The 21,682-nt window shown below is 41.7% G+C and overlaps 3 protein-coding genes across 4 annotated transcripts; 2 read left to right on the forward strand and 1 right to left on the reverse strand.

Moving 5' to 3' along the window:
• Positions 1-1,654: 1,654 nt before the first annotated feature.
• On the forward strand, positions 1,655-9,241 carry LOC116182413 (nose resistant to fluoxetine protein 6-like). 2 transcript variants are annotated; one of them, XM_031502946.1, is made up of 12 exons: positions 1,655-1,917; positions 1,965-2,119; positions 5,590-5,792; positions 5,842-5,906; positions 5,957-6,153; positions 6,199-6,359; positions 6,404-6,569; positions 6,614-6,800; positions 6,851-6,980; positions 8,606-8,789; positions 8,835-8,980; positions 9,029-9,241. In XM_031502946.1, the coding sequence occupies exons 1-8, from the start codon at positions 1,668-1,670 to the stop codon at positions 6,773-6,775; spliced, it is 1,359 nt and encodes a 452-aa protein (XP_031358806.1). In that variant the 5' UTR covers positions 1,655-1,667; the 3' UTR covers positions 6,776-6,800; positions 6,851-6,980; positions 8,606-8,789; positions 8,835-8,980; positions 9,029-9,241. The 2 variants fall into 2 exon arrangements, with proteins under 2 accessions (XP_031358806.1, XP_031358807.1); XM_031502947.1 differs by lacking the exons at positions 6,404-6,569; positions 6,614-6,800; positions 6,851-6,980; ... (1 more) ...; positions 8,835-8,980; positions 9,029-9,241 and having other exon boundaries at positions 5,957-6,137; positions 6,199-6,339.
• Positions 9,242-10,037: 796 nt separating this feature from the next.
• LOC116182406 (zinc finger protein 808-like) lies at positions 10,038-12,421 on the reverse strand. The gene has a single exon (XM_031502939.1). The coding sequence runs from the start codon at positions 12,304-12,306 to the stop codon at positions 10,171-10,173; it is 2,136 nt and encodes a 711-aa protein (XP_031358799.1). The 5' UTR covers positions 12,307-12,421; the 3' UTR covers positions 10,038-10,170.
• A 1,825-nt stretch (positions 12,422-14,246) lies between these two features.
• LOC116182408 (O-acyltransferase like protein-like) lies at positions 14,247-21,092 on the forward strand. Its single transcript, XM_031502941.1, has 12 exons — positions 14,247-14,258; positions 14,334-14,384; positions 14,437-14,677; positions 14,726-14,880; positions 18,797-18,999; positions 19,049-19,113; positions 19,160-19,356; positions 19,405-19,565; positions 19,619-20,008; positions 20,064-20,193; positions 20,538-20,867; positions 20,911-21,092. The coding sequence occupies exons 1-12, from the start codon at positions 14,247-14,249 to the stop codon at positions 21,037-21,039; spliced, it is 2,064 nt and encodes a 687-aa protein (XP_031358801.1). The 3' UTR covers positions 21,040-21,092.
• Positions 21,093-21,682: the final 590 nt, after the last annotated feature.

Raw genomic sequence — 21,682 nt, forward strand, 5'->3', positions numbered from 1 at the left:
TTTTGCATAAAATATTTGGTATTGAAGCAAGGGCGTACTCCATAATTTTGTTTTGAGTAACGTTATATAAATCATGTACCTTTACATTGTTTATTAAGTATTTATTTCTGTATTCACGAGGAAGTTTATTATCAGTGTGACGTTGCTCTGCTGATTGAATTTAACTATTCCGTGAAGGACGTACCTAATACAGTCCGATTCTTCGCTGTATCTGTTGCCTGCTGGTCTCGTGCGGATCGCAGCTCTTGCCAGCAATACGAGAATTAAGGGGTCCTCTATTTAAAATATGTTTTGCTTGGGCGATAATGGACTTCAACATGAATACTTGCTATTAACATTCTCAGATGTACTTTTCGTGTTAAATTAATTTATGTTAACCGAAGCTGGAGTAGAGCCACGCAATTTTGATGTTTTCCTATGTACATGCAATTGATCATTTTACAAGATGTTTTCTCTCAATTGAACGTACATGGTTCTAATGCGTTTTTGTACTAAACTGCTTTATCATGTTTCCACTTACCATTTGAGATGTTTTCCTTGTGAATTTTTCTCTTTTATATTTTGTTGTCGTAGTTGATTTATTTCATGTATTTGTGCAGACCTATGCCGGGGTTTTTGTCCCGTAGACGGTTTCCTTGACATTTCCTTGTTGTGAGGGTAATATATTCATTTGTTCTTGTCTTTTTTCTTACGCACAAAATTCTGCGTTTTATTCAATTCCCCTCCCAAGTATGTTTCACGTCTCAACACATAAAAGAACCGATTACAAAACGTAGGAGTTCATTCGTGCCCTCCATATTGGCGCGAGTGCTACCGAGTTTCAACTCTGAACGCACCCAAAACTCTAAATTTTATTATCCCTCTCTTGTTCTCGGCCCTCAACAGGCATGCGTCCAATTACAGAGTGACCCGCATAATGCTATTTAGAGGTGCCTCTGCAGAAGGTCTTAAGTTGTTGCTAGTCGAATCACCGTTGATTAGTCGCCCTTACGACATGCAGTGTCCCTGCAGCATTGGTATTCTTCTCCCGCCCCTACACGGTTGGAACCATTCGACTGGTAAAAAAAACCATCCTAGTAAAGACATAATTGAAGCTGATCGCTTTTCGAAGGTTATCTAAGGATTCTCAAATTATTGAGGAGCGAATTAAAGGTGCAGGGCATGGTTACAGAGGGATTGTTGAGTTGAGCTGAGTGCATGACCAACATGATATTCTGGGTTCTTATGCAGATGGGCGTGAAACTACTGCTCTTGCATTTGTTGCATCTCTTTAGAGCCTCCGTGGCTATAGGGTACGTCCCCGAAAGCGAGAGGAAGGTTAGAGTTGTGTAGGGCAATGGATTACAGCCCATCGGGGCTGGTATGTCCACGCTTATCAAGACCTTCGTCGTTGTATTGACTAGACGGGACGACCAGTCAATTCCAGGGTCAGTGGAAAATCTGGGACATCATCGGCGTGCACTAGACGGTCAACTATCACAACTGGGCCTGGGACTGGACTGGGACATACATCAGCTCCTTGCCGACAATTAACTATTGTGAATAGAACGCTTCTAGCAACAGAAATCAATGCGGTAATTGGATTAAATTATTATCAGCCGGTACAGGATAAGAACTTGCACGGAGTTGCACTTAATTAAAAATCCAGTATCAAGCCAGTCGACGAGATGCTCTATCTCAACTCGTTCCAGCACTCAATCAAGTTTGCTTTTTTATCATTTACACTCATTTTAGCACCGAGGGTAGCTGATGCCGACTATTTAGGGCAACCATTCGGTGTTCTCTCCTCGCCGCAAATATTTTCCAAGTCTCTCCTGTGGTATTTATCCCAAGAACCTCCCTTAACGCAGCGATGCCGCAATGAGCTAACCGATTTTGCAAACAGTCTTCGCAGGGATCGGCAGTGGGCTTTGAACAGTGAGGCTATCGGGCCCCTTTCAGTTTTATTTTTTAACGTTTTGCAGTGTACGACGCCAATGGTAAGCTCTCAGCTGGTCTTTTGGAAGGAAATTTCGTCGAAATGGGCTCGTTTGATGAATGCTTACGAATCGCGCGTACCAACAACCATGGTCTAACTGGAAAATATTGCCTGGGATCGCTATACGTTCCTAGCCGATATGTGAGTAGATCAGAATCAATTACTACATTTTTTTATTTTATTTTTACTGCGGAAAAGTTATCACTTTGCGGTTTGTCGTTTAATGACTACTTCCTACAGCGAATTTAAATATTACGTATTTCCTACAAAAATTAATTTCATTGATTAAGCTGTTGATTAAGTGAAGGAATGTAAACCTCATCTTCAAAAAATATTATACACTCTATGTCAAAATTACTTCCGAAGATATGCTAGAAAAACCAGAGATTGCCAATTTCGTTTTTATCTTTTTCTGACAGATACAAAAATAATAAAACACTTTCTCATTGTCAATTTTTGAGGTCAAGACAGCGTACATACTGTATTGAGTAGCATTTTTATTACGAATGCAACGATTTCAACAGGAAGGTGCACCCCCGCATAGCGCCTTAATCGCGAGAGAATACCTATCGGACAGATTTTGATTTTTCGCCGCTATCTGTTCGTTTTCGCATAAATACCCCACTCTATATTGGTAACGAACATGTTAAATTACCCACGACAATAATTTCATGGAAATGGCGACACAGTTTCTCTAATAATTCGGTATTTTAATTTTCGCAGTAACACTTCACGTACAATACCGCGGTTAATTCGTATCCTTTGATGACACCAACTCATTTAACTCCTTATTTAATAGAAACTTTTCGCTATCTAAAATTGCCGGCTAAGAATCCCGCTCGCCTACCAAATCTTTCCTAGTCTACTTGCCGATTAAAAGTTCTGGAACGGAACCACCGCAAAGCAAACGTTCACTCGATTTTTTATATATAGGTGTCGCGACGGTTTCTAGAGGCAACGTTTCGAGTCTTATCTGCTTGAACACTCGCCCTGATCTTAAAGCGCGTCATTTCTAGACTATTAGTTCCGTTCTCTTTCATTATGAAGCGGCACACAAATAAAATACCGGCCTAAAGCGACCACCTGTTACAAGTTTTTCGGTTATATCTCAGCTATTTTCAAAGATTTTTCTAACCTATACTGTATGTATCACCGTGACGGAGATCCCAATGGTGAGAAACGAACCCGGTACACTTGAATCACTAATATATCCCTTGGCACAGCGTTAAGCTTTAGAGCCATCACAGCCATAAGTCACTTTGGTTGGTTGGTCCCTTGCTGACCAGAAATTGCACGTTTTTTTCCTTTTTTTCCATTGTAAAAAAACTTTGCATCATTACAATTTTCCTCTCCCTTTCCATCGTGTTTTATTTACTCCAATCAAATTCAGTGTTTCCTCGCCGTAGAGATTCAAGCTTTTCCTTCGACTTCATTTTTCTTGAATGCACTCGTCGGGTACTGTTCATCCCGGAGTTCCGTGTTGGTGACAATTTCAACATTCGAAAAACCCATATTTCATTTCACCTTTCTCTGGAAAAACGCAAAGGTTTATTTCATACCCCCCAGACCTCCCGGTGCTACGTTCTGCCCTATTTATAGCTTATAACTTTTTGAAGTGTACCTACCTTCGAGCGTAATACCAGGAGCCTGTGTATAAAATGCTCGTTAGGAAAAGAGGATTCGTTGGCTATCTATGAAGGACTATCACAAGAGTTCTTAAAGCTGATGATGTTGTTCGACAACGTACCATCGGGGGGTCTGTGGAGTATGGAACACCCCCAGTGCACGATGATCTTATAATAGTTGCAGGAATTTGCAAATCTTCTTTCACCCTGGGGAATATTTCATACTACCCAGACCCAGCGCTACTACGTACTCAATACCTTTAGCCATAAGAACCCTGGTGATAGTCTCGCATAATGGACCGTCCGGTCCTTTTTTCTTGAACAATCCTCTACCCCACAGGTTCCTGGGTGTGGTAGGCCTCCTAAGAAAGAAAAATTGGAATTTTCACTACTGTCATATGACCTTCGAGTACTTACGAGTATTCCATACCTCGCAGACCCCCCGGTGTTACGTCGTCCCTTAACACCTTCACCTCTAAGAACTCTTGTGATAGCCTTTCATAGAAATTCTCCTTTCCTAATGAGCATTCTATGCACAGCCTCCTGATACCTTTTAAAAAGTTAAAAGCAGGCAGTAACTAGGGTAGAATGTTGAACCGGAGGGCTGGGGAGTACGGAATACTCCACAGGGAGAAAAACCCCCAAGGTTCATTTTCCTATAGCTATCATAAGACCTTCGTGCCCACGCACTAGGGGGAATTCCTTAGTACCCCGGTCTTACATTTTTCCTCAAAGCGTAAATTATGGTTAAACTGCTGAAAACGCTAAATACTTTGTAAAACCAAGAGGTCTGGGTGGAATGGAATACCTTTACCCCTAATGGCTACCGGTGATAGTTTTTCATAACAGACCATCGAATCTTCCTTTCCTGATGCCCCTGGTGTTATGTTAGATGGTCCCTTTTCAAAAACAACACAAAAACACTATAAGTTTTAGGGGACACCTTGGCGTCTAGGAGGTATGAAATACTCTCCAGAAAAAAGGGCACAGCGCTCTTTTACCTACAACTACATCAGTAACACTCTTTCTGGGGTATTGCATACCACCAGATCCTACATTCTCCTTCAAAGCGATCAGCCCAGCCAATGCGCGCATTGGAAAAACATCGTTCCCTCCACCTACACCCTAGCGGCCTATCAGACCTTATGAGTCCGAAGCCTAACGGGAGGACACCCTGCTAGCCAGCTCAGGTGGGCGAGTCCTCTCCCTTAGTACCAATGTTATCGAGGTTACCCTCGATTCCTCGACTGGTCGCGGTCAAGGCCTCTTGCGAGGATCCTTCGCTCAGCTGCCTCCCCTGTTCGATGGTTCCTGCTGCAGAGCCTCCCGAAGTGGCGACATTCAGTTAGCACCACCACCGCCTCTGAGTGTAGCGCTGTCTTTAAATATGGTCGAATTTGTCAGAGGCGACATGGCGTATTTGCATATCGCTCCGAAGGTCTTAACTCTCTACATCCGCCGTTGCGATTGCCACGAAAACATGGCGTCGCGGGGTAGGGGGCGCGCACATAACCGATTTGACTCTTTGGCAAGGGCCTCCGACAGGTTCTTAGGTTCGGGTTCGAGCGCAACGAAACTCTCCCTCCAGTAGGCTACCGGCGCATTCACCCTTTGAACTCCTGGAAGTCTGAGTTTAGTTAAACATTTTGGGGATCTGGGGTCCTAGAAAAAGAAGGATACAACGTTCCTTTTCCTATGACCACAGTAACATTTTTAAACGCGGGAGGGGTTACTCCAGAATCTGTGCGGTGCTGCACTCTTCCCATGACGCCTGTAGTCCTTATACCCTACACTATGAACACTGAACCATTGAAATTTTTACAACAGGAACCTCCTCCCCCCAGGTGCTAGGTCCTACGTCAAAGCGGTGAGCCCTAAGGAATCTCCTGATGGGTTTTTCTCCAAAAAACCATCGAACCTTCTTTTTCTGACGAATGTTTCATACCCCACGGTCATGGCGACTCCCAAAACTTAATATGCCCGTAGGTTAACAACGCGACGACAAGAATAATGCACGCCGGGGTGCAAATTAACCAAACGGACTTCGCTGTTTGCTTTCCAAGCTCCTGTCCAGCTGCCGATCTGCAAACCGTAATGAAGGGAATTGGATTCAATTTGACCGTAACGGAAAATCGCTGCCAAACAAAAGCAACCCAGGACAAAACCACCGCGGGAAGCTATGTAACGCTGTAAGTATCGGTTTGGAGCGCGACCATCGATCTAAATACAAAAATTTAGGACACTCGCCTGTATTATCCTACTTCTGATTGTCGTCTCAACGATTTATGACTTCGCTTGCGAAGGTATGCGCAAACTATTACGGCTTCGAGAAGTTGAGTTCATGCAATTTTAGAAAAACCACATTGGGCACTACACGCATTTTCGTTGCGGGCCAATGGAAGACAAATTTTCGAAAACACAACCCCTAGCGATAATGACATCCGCAGTTTGTATGGCATCAGAACTATTGCCATGACTATGGTCATCGTCACGCACATATTCAGCTACCGTGTTGGAGGACTAAAAAGAAACACGTATTATTACTCATATGTAAATAGCGATCCCTTGGTTTACCTATTCAAATATTTCTTCTAGTGGATACATCAAGTGAAGAATGGACCGCTAATACCAACTGTGTATGCAGTCGACATTTTCTTAATGCTCTCTGGATGTCTTGTCTCGTTCAACTTCCTGCAGAAATGTCTAAGAGGCCAAAGTTTCAAAATTCTTCCCTACTACATTGAAAGATATTTGAGGTATGATGGCTCCATTTTGACATTTAGTGGAACCATTCTTCTAGGCTCACTCCGGCACTCCTGGCGATATTCCTGTTTGCAATAACCTGGTATGGATGCGTTGGTTCTGGACCGCAATGGTACCTAATTGACCTATCCATTCATCCGTGCCTAACACACTGGTGGTCATATCTGCTGTACATTCAAAATTATTTTCCTACTTCTTTAATGGTAAGAGATGAACCGTGGCTCCATCTATACACCACCTATTTTAGTGCGTGGGGCCTACGTGGTACCTTTCAGTTGACTTTCAACTTTACATACTTTCACCCATTCTCCTACTCCCTCTAAAACGCTGGCCCAAAGAAACCCTGGTGGTAACCGCTGGTTTGGCGCTATTTTCAATGGCGCCACATTCACACTTTCCCTTGTACTAAACATGTGCGCCTCAAATGAATGCGGGTAAGTACTTACGCCTTTTAAAGCCGCTTTCATACTTTAATGCCCCGTAGAAACGAACCCAGTTTTTTCACGTACTACTATTACTTTCTACCCACGAAGGCGTCGTCTTGGTTAATTGGATTTTTGTTGGGAGCGCTTATTTTCAAGGTGAAGACGGACAAAGTTGGAATAATGGAGAAGGTAAGATAAACTTTATCTTTGGGTGTTATACTCGACAGTACTTTCTCCAAAATGTAGAATCAGGGGAAATTATGACGTACCCAAGCACTAAACATTTTTGGTAAGTAAGCAGATCCGGGGGGACCGGGGGAATGGATCACAAGGCCCATCCAATTTTCTTTTCCTGACGAGTATTTCATGTCCCACAGGCCCTTGCTGTTACGTTGGATAGTCCCTTGTTCCAAATTATAGTGCATTTTGGGAAAAATGTACACCCGGGGCGTCCATACACCCAAGGAAAAAAGGTTCGGTATTCCTTTTCCTACTACTATCATAAGATTCTCGTGGGCTGGAGAGGATGGTGTTACATTCTCCATGAATATGATCCCTCTCTAAAAAATCATGTTAAAGTGCTCCAAAAACCATCCTAAATCTTGCCTTTATAAAGAACATTCCTACTCCCCAAGTCTCGAGTGGTATATCCGATAGTATTATTTGAAAACTCTACAACACAGGGTGTGGGGGTTATGGAATCCCCTCAGGAAATATGCCCCAAGAGAAAAAAGATGCAAGGCTTATTTGTCTAGATATCATAAGATCTTGCAGGCGCTGGGGGTTATTCCATACCCTCTCAGACCCCCCTATGTTATATTCTCCATGAAATTGATCACAGGTAAAAACTTTTTTCAAAAAGCACCCTTAAATCTTGCTTTTCTAAGGACTACTCAGCAAGCCTGGGGTGTTATATTCGATAGCATCTTCTCAAAAATGTTGAACCGGGTGGTCTGGGGGTATGGACCCCCCCCCCCCCAGGAAATTCCCCGCAGGAGAGAAACCCTCCAACCCCGGAGCAAAAAAAGGTTCAATGTCCATTTCTCTACACCCATCATAACATTTTGGGTTATTCCATAACCCCCAGACCCCCTCGGTGTTGCATTTTCCATAAAAATGATCGGCCTTAAAAACTCTTCTATTTTATCAAAAAGCACATCTTACGTTTCTAAGAAGCATTACATCCCCCCAAATCACAAGTGTTATATTCAATAGTATCTTTTCAAAAATGTAGAACATTTCTCTACACCTATCATAAAATCTTGCGATTACTGGTGGGGTATTCCATAACCCCCTGGTGTTACATTATCCATGAAATTTGCTCAAAAAAGGGGATGATCCTCTCGCAAAGATTATCATAATTGTAAGTTCTAGGAATCTGAGAGAAGACCGTCGAAGTTTCTTTGCTGGGTGAGACCCTTAGGTACTACGTTTCCTCCAAATCGCTTAAAGGAAGAAAATCAATTTTTCTCTTTCCACGATCTATCTTGTAGGTACCCCTCATGCTCCAAGTGCTAGAATTTTTTGTGGAGTATGGCATATCCCGCATGAATGGTACACTCAAATTTTCATTGCCGGTTCTTTTTCTACATAACATCTTCAGGGCGGTCTTGATAATTTTTCAGAGAGGACCATCGATGTTGCCCCCCCCCCTCCCTGCCGGTGCAGGGATTTTCCCTCAAACAAAGTTAGATTTAGTGGTCCTCAAGCAAAGAATATAACTAGGTAGAGTGGTTCCGGGGTGGGGGGGGGATCTGGGTTCGTCTAGCTTTTTGATTTTAATAATGTCCAACAAGACACTGTGTTTCTTTCAGAAATCGGCGATACCCCTACTGGTTGCCGCAGTAATCGTCTACGTCGCGACTACCTTTGGAGAGTGCCACGTGGTTATTTCAGAGCGTGATAGGCTCGAGAACGCCTTCTCTTTGGCATTGCTCCGACCGACAATGTTACTTTCAGTTTCGTGTATAGTTTACCTTTGCGAAATCGGACGAGGAGGTAAAACACCGCATTCAGGTACTAGCTAAACACAGGTGTTTTAAGGTATCGTCACCAGTTTTTTGGCCAACCCTGTCTTCGTGGTAGTTTCAAGACTGTCGTTCTCCACCTACTTGGTGCACAGCTTCGTAGTGCTGTACAATTTGAATTCCATTCGGGTTGCTCCTTACGTGAGCAACTACACGCTCTTGGTAACAATCACAAATTTTAGATTTTACACATTTATATCTACGTCTTAGGTTAACGATTTCGCCGGCATGCTACTTCTTTCACTTCTTGTAGGTTTACTTTTAGCATTGACGATAGAATTACCGGCACAGCATTACGTCAGAGCCTTAATGAACATCTCTAAGAACAAAGCGAAATGATGGTGGCAACCTTGTGGAATTCGGACTGATTCTAAAGTAGTGTCAATTGTTAAATAATTACTAGGAATTTGTTACAAAATTATACTTGTCAATAAAGAATGATTATACCAACTCCTTCACCACCAAATAAAAAGCCTTCTTCGTCCATGCGCCTTCTGCCAATGATGGCAGATGGATTCAGTCAGGATATTACCTTAAACCTTAAAATATATCGTTGGTTTGGATCTGTTAATAACATGTTCAACATTAACGCTAAAACCTACATTACGGACATGGACGTAGAAAGGCAAGTCTAAAGGAGGGCCTAAGCTATGCCGAACTCGCCTTCGGCTAGCTCGACATTGGTGTGCAAGAAAGTGTAGTGTGTGTGTTTGAGATATACTTTTTGCACATTTGAAGCGAAACTACGTATTAACGAGAAAATTGGCTTTAAACCTCGACAATATACTTAGGTCGTATGTTGCTATATACTTGGCGTTGAAAAGCATCCTCGATGATTATTTTTACCAACCGCAAAGCTCACGTTAACGCTCTAGAGCTCATATTTGTATTAATTTTCCATTGAGAAACTTGCGTTACCTCAAAACCGGCCGTGACCTTGAGTTGCGTTTTACCGTTATTATTGAATTATGTTGAACAATCGTTTCTGGCCGAAAATAATATTAGCGAATCAGTGTTTTGTTACCAATTACGTTTTCGCAAAGATCGTCGATTTTTTATTAGGTTTAGATGTAGGATGGAATAGTTATGATTATTTTCGAGAGAATTTTTCAAATCCGGGATCAGAGTATTTGTAAATGTACCTTTAGTGGGTTGGGTTGGTAGAGCATTCGTGGCTGAAACCGCGCCCACTTAAAAAAAGAACAAAAATAAATAGGTGATATATATAATGATAAACGATTTTAGACTTTACACAAACTATGCATAAGATACAATGCTTCTACTTTTAAAACAAATTGAAATGAACAGGAATCTTCTGGAATACGCTATTACCCTCCACATTTGTGGCACAATCACAAACGTCTTTTCTTAGCATTGTGGATCAAGATATGTTGTTTCAGTTCGCCTTTACGATTCGTTACATAATCACAAATCTCACATTTAAAAATCGATCCATGGTGGGTTAATATATGTCGCCTTAAATTGCCTTTACGATAGGTCGCATAATTACAAATGTCACATTTTAAATCTTTCGAACCTTTGTGTGATAGGAGATGAAGTTTCAAACTCCATTTCCTATTCGTTGCATGATCGCAAATGTGACATTTAAAGTCTTTAGAACCATTGTGCGATAAGATGTGAAGTTTCAAACTCCATTTCCGATTCGTTGAATACTCGCAAATGTTGCATTTAAATTCTTGCTTATTATTGTGCGTCAAAATGTGTCGCCTTACATCTCGTTTGCAAGACGTTACATAATCACAAATGTCACATTTAAAACCTTCAGAAACTTTGTGTGATAGGAGATGTTGTTTCAAACTCCATTTTCTATTTGTTGTATATTCACAAATGTCACATTTAAAGTCCGCTCCATTGTGTGTTAGGATGTGTCGTCTTAATTGACCTTTTCGGTAGGTTGCATAATTACACACCTCACATTTAAAATCTTTAGAACCTTTGTGTGATAGGAGATGAAGTTTAAAATTCCATTTTCTATTTGTTCCATATTCACAAATGTCACATTTAAAAACCGACAAATTGTGAGTTAAGATATGTCGCCTTAAATCAGACTTACGATAGGTTGCATAATCACAGATGTCACATTTAAAACCTGAGCCATTGTGTGTTAAAGTATGTCGCCTTAAATGGTCTTTACGATGGGTTGCATAATCACAGATGTCACATTTAAAGTCTTTTGCAGCTTTGTGTGAGAAGACATGCTTTTTCAAATTCCCTTTTGTATTTGTTGCATATTCGCAAATGTCACATTTAAAATCCCACACATTATGGGTCAAAATATGTCGCCTTAAATTCTCTTTTCGATCCGTTTTGTAATTGCAAATGTCGCATTTTAAATCATTAGAGACTTTGTGTGATAGGAGATGTTGTCTCAAACTCGATTTCTTATTGGTTTCGTATTCACAAATGTCACATTTAAAATCATTGGAACCTTTGTGCGATAACAAATGTTGTTTCAAAACGGATTCAAGATACGTAGTGTAATCACAAATGTCACATTTTAAAACTGTACGCGACACTGGTCTCAAACCTAATGCATTGTGTGTTAAGGCATGTCGTCTTAAATCGCCTTTACGATACGTTGCATAATCACAAATATCACATTTAAAATCTTTGGGACCTTCGTGTGTTAAGCGATGAAGTTTCAAACTCCATTTTCTATTCGTTGCATAATCACAAATGTCACATTTAAAATCTTTAAATCCGGTGTGTGATAGAAGATGAATTTTTAAACTGTGTTTATAGCTTGTTGTGTATTCACAAATGTCACATTTGAAGTCTTTCTTGTTATTGTGTGTTTGATTGTGTGTTAAGAGATGCCGTTTATAATGGCCTTTGCGATAGGTCGCATAATCGCAAAAGCCACATTTAAAATCCGATGTGCTATGTCTCAAGATATGTCGCCTTAAATCGTCCTTACGATAGGTTACATAATCACAAATGTCGCATTTAAAATCTTTGGGACCTTCGTGTGATAAGCGATGAAGTTTCAAACTCCATTTTCTATTGGTCGCATAATCACAAATGTCACATTTAAAATCTTTGGAACCTTCGTGCGCTGAGAGATGAAGTTTCAAGCTCCATTTTCTATTGGTTGCGTAATTACATAGGTCACATTTAAAATCTTTTGAACTATTGTGAGATACAAGATGCATTTTTAAACTGCTTTTACGGTTTGTCGCATAATCACAATGGGCACATTTAAAGAGGTTCGTCAAAAGGTGTCTTTTAAAATTTGGTTCAGTATTTGTCACGGTACACTCTTGTTGCTGCATTTCTTGCTCATTGTATGGGGGCATCTCACCCCCATTGTACTCGTCTTTGCAATATTCTTCACTAGTTTTTATATTCTCTTCTCCTTTTATCTTTGCCAAAAAGTCATTGCTTATAAAAATGTTCCTTTGGAGGGACACGTTTATTTCTTCTTCTTGTTCTGGTTCAACTTTAACAAATGCAATGGTGTCTTCCATGGCAACAAATATTTTAGTTTAGCGACAAAAAACACTGGATTGGATTACCTCTGCCACTATGTTTAAGAAATTTTCAAAGAAATGAAAATACACAATCAATTGATCTGGCAGTTGGTACAAGATCGACACCAAAAGTACAGAGTGGTCATTAAAGAGCGAGTTTATTCAATAAGTTAGCAACGAACATTGTCTTTCCCAAATTTATTTTTATGGCTTAGGTACATACATAAATTATATATATATATATATATATATATATAAATATCTATGGAGAATGGTTACTACGTATCAATGTTTCATTATAGACAAATTCTCTCTTAAATGACCGCACTGTACCTACATTGTCAACGTATGAACTTTAGGTTAGGTTCAACAAACCGTTTATTTTCATTTCGTAATTCTTTGGAGTGGGGGGTTAGTGATCTTTAAACTTAAAACTTTAAGTGCTATAGATAGCCATGGGAGAGAGCATTGCATTAGTTAAAATTGAACCCGAACAAGAAGAACAAATAAATGTGTCTCTCGAAAGGGCCATGTTTATAAGCAATGATTTTTTGGCGCTGATTAAAGAAGAACAGGAAAGTGATGAGTACAATGGGAATAAGGTGCACCTTTCTCCACAGTTCAACTGTGCCAATTGTGATTATACCGCAGTTTCTAAGAGAAGTTTGAAAGAACACGTCTTAAAACACAGAACTCTAAAAGATTTTAAATGTGACATTTGTGATTATGCCACCCACCTTAAACGCAGTTTAAAAATTCACTCTTTACGGCACTATGACTCTAAAGTGTATAAATGTGACATTTGTGATTACGGCACAAACTATAAAAACTGTTTAAAAATGCATCTTCTATCACACAATGGATTGAAAGATTTGAAATGTGGTATTTGCGATTTCGCTACAAACCACAAAAGATGTTTAAAAATGCATCTTCTCACACACAATGCAGCTAAATATTTTAAATGTGACCTTTGTGATTATGCGACGTATCGCAAACACCAATTGCAACAACATTTTTTAATACACACTAATAAGAAAGATTTCCAATGTGACGTTTGTGATTACGCGACAACCAAAAAACGCAATTTAAAAATGCATCTGCTATCGCACAACGGATCGAAAGATTTTAAATGTGACATTTGTGATTATGCAACCTATCGGAGCAGCTATTTAAAAGAACATCTTTTAAGGCACAATAATAAGAAAGGTTTTAAATGTGACATCTGTGATTATGCAACGTGTAGCAAGTGGAGCTTGAATTTTCATCTCTTGACGCACAAAGTCTCTAAAGATTTTAAATGTGACCTTTGTGAATATGCAACCAATAGAAAGTGGTGTTTGAGGCAACATGTCTTATCGCACAAGGTTTCTAGACAGTTTAAGTGTGACATTTGTGGTTATGTAGCATATCGTAAACGCGATTTGAAGCAACATCTGGTAATACACAATAATTAATGCGACATTTGTGCGATGAATATGATGTGTAAACATCGCTCAGTTTCTACAAATGTTAGAAACTGTAGCACATTTTTTGTGCAGCAAACAATATTTAACTACTGATCTTTTAATTCGCAATAGACAGTAAAAATAACCACCTCGCGCCACGCTCCACCAGGCAGAAGACCGCAATCGCGCTCGCTCCGACGAAAGCGCTCGCCGCGTGCACTTCGGCTACCATTTTGTTTGTATTGTAAATATATTCCATAAAAAACAATAGCTTTTTATTTAGCATCGCCTCACAAACCTCCAAGTATATACTGTAACTTCTCGAGTTACAGTTCATTACAGATGAGCAAGGACCTTTGCAATTCCAACACTTGGCGATGCAGCTATGACAACTCAGTCCGTCGTACCATCGAGGGGGTATCAGTTTTGTCTGTTAGGTATAATCGGAGCAAGTCCTTGGTGGGGTAGACTATTGAGAGTAATTCGAGAAGAATGTTAGAAAAGGTACGAAAGTAAACGGACGGATATGAAAAAAAGAGCAATTTATATAAATATATGGTTTAACGTTAATTGCGATAGATTAATTTGTTGGATTACGTTATTGCCGATGAGGTTAGTGTGGAAATTGCGGTAAACCGATATCAAACCCTTAGAGTTTCTAACTCTACGAAAAATCAATTAGTACTCGTCACCGCCTGTGACCATGGATCAGTTGTTAGTATTAATAGTGGTCGTTTTGGCGACTGGGGTGGTACGTGCCAGTTATCTAAGCGAACGGTTCGGCGTGCTCACCTCGCCGAAAATATTCTCCAGAAATGTGCTGGGATACTTATCCAATGAGACTTCCCTACGGCACCGATGTCGTGTTGAGCTAGCTCAATTTGCAACTGATCTTCAAGACGGGAGACAGTGGGCGTTGAACAGTAATGATACCAGAAGGTGTTTTCCAATTGATATCGACTTTTTTTTAGTGTACGACGCCAACGGAAAGCTGCCATCTGGTGTACTGGATGGCAATCTCGCTGAATTGGGATCATTTGATGAGTGCTTACGAATTGCGCGTACCAACGATCATGGATTAACTGGAAAGTACTGTTTGGCGTCGCTTTACGTTCCTAGTCTATACGTGAGTACGCTCTCGGTTTTCAGGAAGGTCGTTTTTGAAGGATGATTATTATCTTTTTTGTGGTTGACCAATTTCTGATACTTTATCCTTATAATTTACTTATTCTAATGCTTCAATAATTGAAATTTAGTCGACTTTAGCCGAAGAGCGTATGTCAGCACTACCCCTTATGTGCTCTCAAATGCTCTCAAATAAATCCAAATGGCCCGTACTAAAAGTCAAAATCGATCGGAAGGGTCATATAGGATAAGGAGCAGAGGGGTGCCTTTGATTAGCGGACTCTTACCGCATGCAGTGCATTTCTGCAGTGGAAATATCAATCGCCCTTTGTGAGTACCCCTTTCCGACAATCCGTTCTTGACGTATAAGGGAATATACCCGATCACGATAAGAGGTCGAGGAGGAGGGCTACGGTTGGTAGAAATTAAGTCCTTTCGTTGAGACCTTTCATTAGAGTACCATGAAGGATACAACTAGATTCCCCCCCCCCCCCTCGACTCCGTACTTTGATAAGAAGATAGAAAGAAGGTCAGAAGTTGGTAAAAAACGGTTCCTTTCGTTGAGACCTTTAATTAGAATACAATGAGATAACATTAATTTTTAACCCCCCCCCCCCCTCCCCTCAAGCCCCGTCGCCGTCGCCCACTGATGTCCAAAAAGAGTCGCACGGGAAAGTTATAGTTTGTATACAAACCAATTTAGACCTTCCATTAGAATACCATGAAGGTTAGAACATGTGTTTACACCCCCCCCCCCCTCCATTTTCTACAGTTTAACCTGGCACCACTAAAGGCATGCGTATGCAAAATATGAAACCAATTGGTTTTTGTATATAAATAATAATAAATAATGTAAATAATGCACGTTTTACTTTCAAAAACAGCATCTCAGGTGGGGGGGGGGGGGCTTTTAGACAGCGAAATTTGAACGGCAGAAGTGGGTCCGGACGGACGGACAAAACGCAAACAATAGCAAATTTTTTTAATTCTTAAAAAATGCGCTAAAAATGATATTTAAAGAGCTTTTCTCCCAGTGGCGTAGACGCACAACTGCGGTACTAAGTGACCCTGGTTCAAATTCGGGTGCGAGTATGAATATTTGTGTAGCGGAGGACATGAGGAGTGCCAGTGGAAGCCTCTGTCTCGGTACGGCTACAGTCAGTACTAATCGAATCGTCTGCGGGTGAGGTTGCACGTTTATTTTTAGATCGATGCTTTAAGTCACTCCACATTGGGATCTAGTTAGGATCAGGGGTTGGAACCCATACGAAATATAGGCTCCGGTTCCGCACTAATTTAAGTAGAATCATTTTTTAAGGGTCCCGGTACCGGTTCCGGTTCTGTGGAGTCAGTAATTTTCGGTTCCGGTTTCAGTTTTTTTTTAGGTTTTTAAGGGTTCCAACATAAATAAATAACATTGTTATTAAAAAATATAAATTATTAATTATAGAAAATAAATAATACACAATTAAAGTACATTGTTCTTTTGCATAAACATATTTTTCAAATTTGATTGATATTTGTATTTTCAGCTTACGTGTTCGTTTCACCTCTGTCAATTGCCTGTCTTTTTCTACTTTCCTTTTATTCAGCAGTAGTTCCTTTCCTTTTACTCTCTTCAACCTACTTACTGTTTTTAATTCATTTTATAGGTATTAGTCGCTCTAAAATATAAGTTGATAGAAATTAGATCTAAGAAAAAAAGAAAACACCAACACTTCAGAAGCAAATTTTAAGAGCAACAGTATGACACACATTTCCCTCTCGCGAACCGCAACGTGTCGACTCTACCTACAAAAAAGAGGGAACCGAAAAATACCGATTCTTTGACACTAATAATAACGGTACCGGTATCGGTTCCGGTTATTTTAACTTTTTAAGTAACGGTTTCGGTACCGGTTCTTTTCCGTTCCGGTTCCAACCTCTGATTAGGATCCATGTTTCATTTTTTCCTCGGGGGGAGGTCCGAAAAGGTCGACGCTCAAATCCACTTGTCGGCGCAGGTGTTTAAAGGTGCACTGTAGGATTTTGCTTCGATGACTTTCGAAATGGTTTATAGTCTTACTTCCGGGTCCGCTAGTTGGCCTTGACGGACGTCGTTCGCCGGCCGGATTGGTAAATCGATCGCGATGGTGCAGCTTTCTTGCGTGCCGGCGGTGCGTGGATGTCTTCCACCTATCCTCGAAACTTCGCAAGTGCCCCATACCACCAGCCAATGACTCTTTCGGTGGTGGAGTAAATGTGTTCGGCAGGGTGAGGCTTTTCCTGGTTCCGGGGCTGCTAGCGAACTATATGGTGCCGGTGCTAAGGAGAAGAAGAAGTGGGCGTCCGACTCTCGTGTCCGGTCTGGTTTCGTCCCTTGGAAAGAGGTCAACTTCTGCGATACCGATGTTTCGGCAGTTTGGACATTAGCTGCGTATCACTCCGGGCTTTCCGCATCCAAAGCAAAGCACAAGAGGGAGTAGACGGACGATCTGGTGGTGAGTGGTGTCATGGCTAGAGTTGCCGAAGAGGCTGTTGTGGGTGGTGCGGCTTTTTCCACCCGCTTCCTCTTTCGGCATTCTATTAGCTTACAGTAAAGACATCGCACCTTGGGGTTGCGTCTCCGCTTTTGTGGGTGGTGGATCGACTTCTTCCATTTTCCGTATTTCGCGCTGGGGCTCTTCGAAGGTGGCAAATTGATGATTTTGGAATTTGCTTCCGGATCTTGCGGTGTACCTATCAGCTGTTCAACCACCACCCTAAACTCGAGGTCGTAGTTAGACAGGTCGGGTGATTGCAGTGTGTCTTGGTGCCTCCAGGGTCTGTTAGATTTGAGGTTGGGGTACGACAGATAGGAAGTGATATTAGGTTTATTGGAGATATTAATGCTGTTGAGGTTACAGGTAGAGTCGTCAAACAGGGCGTTACGGGAGTTAAGATCCCCCAACAAAAAAAATGTGTGGCGGAGGGTGGAGATATAGTAAAATAGATCATCCGGAAGGTTGGTATCTGGGGGATTGTAAAAACTAAAGAAGTTAATAGTGATGTTTGGGAAGTGGACGGTGTCGGCTACACATTTTGGGTGTTGGAAGTGGGTGGGAAGAATGAATAGAGTGGAGGCAAAATGGTTCATAACAATTAGGCACGTCCTCCCTTGAGGGAACTGTTTTTTTAAGGTTTTGTAGCCTCTGAAGAGGATGGCGTTGGGAGCCAGCTGAAGTAATTGAAAGGATCTGTACATGGTCCAGAGTGGGGGAGGATTTTTAAATGAGGGGACGTTTGCGGATTATGCTACAAGAGCCGTTTTACTAAGGGTCACTTCTATTTTGACACCCTCGATCAGGGTCCTTATGTCGAACTCGTCCTGGAAGTAGTTCTGTAGATCATGGGGTTAGTTCTGCGCAGCTTAATCAACTCCCCCCTCCCTGCTCTTCGGTATCAGCAGCACCGGTATCACTCTCCAGGCGTCCTTCTTGTTCATTCGCCCGTAGACCTTATTCCAGAACTCCGGATTCAAGCCCGTGCGCCCAATTGGGTTCCTCCTCATCAGTAAGCTCGCCCTTGCCAGGTACGGATTTTGGTTGTGCTCCGACTTTTTGAGGTAGTAGAGGGCGTATCCGGCACCCCACCTTAGGTTTCTCAGCGACTAGTTCGTAGTCTTTTTATTCCCACGCACGTAGAGCCGATTACCTTCACACGTGGTCAGTTGCAGTCTGGCCCACTCCCTCCTGCGGTTCTGTTTTGTACCTCCAATCCAACCCTGACCCCTGCAGGTTGGCTGCCATAAGCTACACGTTCGATATTTCCACCTCGTCGCCAGCACGTTCCACTGCTCGATCTTCCTGAGCACCCGAACTTAGCGCGTTATCCGATAGTCGGCGAGTAGTAGCGTTATCATAGCTTGTAGATTGAAGTATTTTTGGGACACTTTCCAGGTCGATAATGCCACTCTGAGACTACTGCACGACGGTTTGGAGATGAACAAAATGGAGTTCGCGGTTTGTTATCCGAGCTCGTGTTCGGCCACGGATCTGGAAAAGGTCACGAAAGGGATTGGGCTGAATTTGACCATAACCGAAAGCACCTGCCAGACGAAAGCGACCCAGTACAGCCTTACAGCTGGAAGCTACGTTACTTTGTGAGTGTCAGACTTCGCCCGCCGCGATTTCTCATTGAGAACTTTTTAGGGCACTTGCTTGTGTTATCCTAGCTCTAATAGTAGCATCGACAATCTACGAGATCTGTTTGAAAGGTACCCCTGGGTCCAGGTGGCCAATTAAACTTTACTTCAGTTTTAGGCAAATCGCATTGGGCACTAAAGTCATTTTCATTGTGGTCGAATGGAAAACTAATCTTTTCCATTAAGAAACCCGGCCCTAACGAAATCCAGTCCCTGAGCGGAATTCGAACACTTGCAATGACCGCAGTGATCCTTGTACACGTAACCAACGACCGCTTCGAGCACCTCACCAGGAATACGTATTACTACTCATACGTAAAAATCCCCCATTGGTTATCTAAAACACTCATGGTATTTCTTTAGTGGATACACCAAGCAGAAAATGGCCCCATAATTCGCCTATCCATTGTAGCTGACGTTTTTTTGTTAATTTCCGGATGTCTAGTTTCATACAACTTTCTACAGAGGAAGTCAAAGGGCGCCGAAGTGAATATTGCTTCGTACTACGTCGAAAGGTACCTGAGGTATGAAGCCGCCCTGAAGTGTAGTTCTCGCCCCCTTGGAAGAACAGTTTTAGGCTTACTCCGTCACTGGTGGCGATGCTACTGTTTACAATAACGTGGTACGGATACATCGGATCTGGGCCCTTATGGTACCAGTCGAAGGACTTTATCAGACCGTGTAAAACGAATTGGTGGTCATACCTGCTGTACATCCAGAATTACGTCATCTACTCAGTGGAAAAAGCACAGACGTTCGGCGAACTTCTCCAATATCAGTGTATCGGGACAACCTGGTACCTCTCCATTGATTTTCAGCTCTACGTACTCTCTCCAATACTGCTGATTCCTTTGGCGCGATGGAGAAGGGAAACTATGGCAGTAACCGCCGGACTGACCTTGCTTTCTATTGCGACCACATTCACGCTCGCTTGGAAATTGAAGATGTGCGCCTCCAATGATTGTAGGTAGGTAAACATTAACACGGTACTGAAGCGGCTCTCGATTTTCAACCACCTCTAGAAACGAGGACGTTTACCTCAAGTACTACTATTACTTCGTGCCCACAAAGGCTTCGTCTTGGTTAATTGGATTTTTGTTGGGAAGCCTGATGTTCAACGTGAAAGCGGAGAAAACATCAATCATTAAAAAGGTAAGCGGATCCTTACAAGATCCTTCCCCTTTTTGCACTCCTGAGGGATGACTCGAAGGCGACTTAACCCATCAGACCTTTACTCTGCCTAGGTTTGTGCCGAACTCGCCTTCGGCTCGCTCGGCACTGGTTTTAAAGCTATCACTATTGCTTACCTTCGACTCGATCACCTGAAATATTTTTGAAACCCCTTTGAAGGATCTGAATTTCTAAATTTCTAAGGATTTTCTTTTTTGAAGATAGTTTTAAATGTCGCGAAGATCTGTTGAAGAATGCTCTCAAAATTGTGTAGAAAATCTTCTCGAAAGAATTCTTTAAACGTACTAGGTATTTTCTTCTTGCAGAATGTGGCCATACCACTCATGCTTGCCGGAATCATTCTCTACGTCGGATGTCTGTTTGGCGAAAATCGTGTTGTTGTTTCCAGTTATGACAGATTCGAGAACAGCTTCGCGCTAGCACTACTTCGACCAGCAAACTTGCTGGCAGTCGGATGCGTAATTTACGTTTGCGAGATCGGACACGGAGGAATTGTCACCAGTTTTCTATCCAACCCACTGTTCGTGGTCATCTCAAGACTTACGTTCGCCATGTACCTGGTGCACTTACACGTGGTGCATTTCAGTGTGAATACCGGTCGAGTTACTCCGTACGTTAGCGGATATACGCTCTTGGTAAGAGTAACGAATGTTAAATTATGTCTTATGAATATTTTAGGTCAACGAGTTCTCTGGTGCGCTGCTTCTTTCGCTACTTTACGGGTTGGTTCTGTCCCTGTCGGTGGAACTGCCTGCGCAACACTTCGTCAGGTACCTAATGAACGCGTCCAGGATGAAAAAGAGATGATGACCGCGAAACTAACATTAATTTAATGAAGTATTAATTAAAATTTTCAATGACAGGGTAATTGTTAATCAATTATTAAAATGTTAAACAATTAGAGCCGTTTCTAATAAGGTTACAGCGACCCGATTAGCTCTTGAAAGAGAGCGGTTCACTAGGCGCCATTTTGAAAGGGCGTTAATTAATACAAAAGGAAGGTAGGGATTAATCCCGAGAAGATTTTGTGAGATTCAGTCTTCAACTACGAAAGAAGTAACCACGCGAAGAAGTGGTCGTCAGGCCGAAAGTATATGTTTCGGCCCTCGCAGACCGAATTAATAAATAAATTGTATCGCGAACCACGAGCAAAATACAACAATTTGGTTCGGAATCCAATGTTACATTGTGCAATTGGTTTGGAAGAAAAAAAACTTTCTCGTTGGGTAGGCACGTTGCCTGTTGCATACACTAAGACACTTAGGAAAGTACGTGCAGGAAGCAGCAATTCCCAAACAATCCATTGCAATAATGGTAGCCATCACTTTAGTTCAATTTTCAACTCCAATTGTTCAATTTTGAAACACTATCTTGGCAAGTACCAAGTCTATTTCGCAGAAGGACTTTTTATATGAAGTACAGTGATTTTTATTTATGTCAAATTAGGGGT

Source organism: Photinus pyralis, unplaced genomic scaffold, assembly GCF_008802855.1.
Source record: "Photinus pyralis isolate 1611_PpyrPB1 unplaced genomic scaffold, Ppyr1.3 Ppyr1.4_unclustered_Scaffold5186, whole genome shotgun sequence".
Lineage (NCBI taxonomy): Eukaryota > Metazoa > Arthropoda > Insecta > Coleoptera > Lampyridae > Photinus > Photinus pyralis.

Bases quoted from the DNA above. Each gene is read 5' to 3' on its own strand.
- LOC116182408 (XM_031502941.1), top strand. The intron at 19,357-19,404 runs GTAAAAATCCCC...GTATTTCTTTAG, and splicing joins ATACGTATTACTACTCATAC to TGGATACACCAAGCAGAAAA. The intron at 20,009-20,063 runs GTAGGTAAACAT...AACCACCTCTAG, and splicing joins TGCGCCTCCAATGATTGTAG to AAACGAGGACGTTTACCTCA.
- LOC116182413 (XM_031502946.1), top strand. From the start codon at position 1,668: ATGCTCTATCTCAACTCGTTCCAGCACTCAATCAAGTTTGCTTTTTTA. The intron at 5,793-5,841 runs GTAAGTATCGGT...ACAAAAATTTAG, and splicing joins GCGGGAAGCTATGTAACGCT to GACACTCGCCTGTATTATCC. The intron at 6,360-6,403 runs GTATGATGGCTC...CCATTCTTCTAG, and splicing joins TACATTGAAAGATATTTGAG to GCTCACTCCGGCACTCCTGG.
- LOC116182406 (XM_031502939.1), bottom strand. From the start codon at position 12,306: ATGGAAGACACCATTGCATTTGTTAAAGTTGAACCAGAACAAGAAGAA.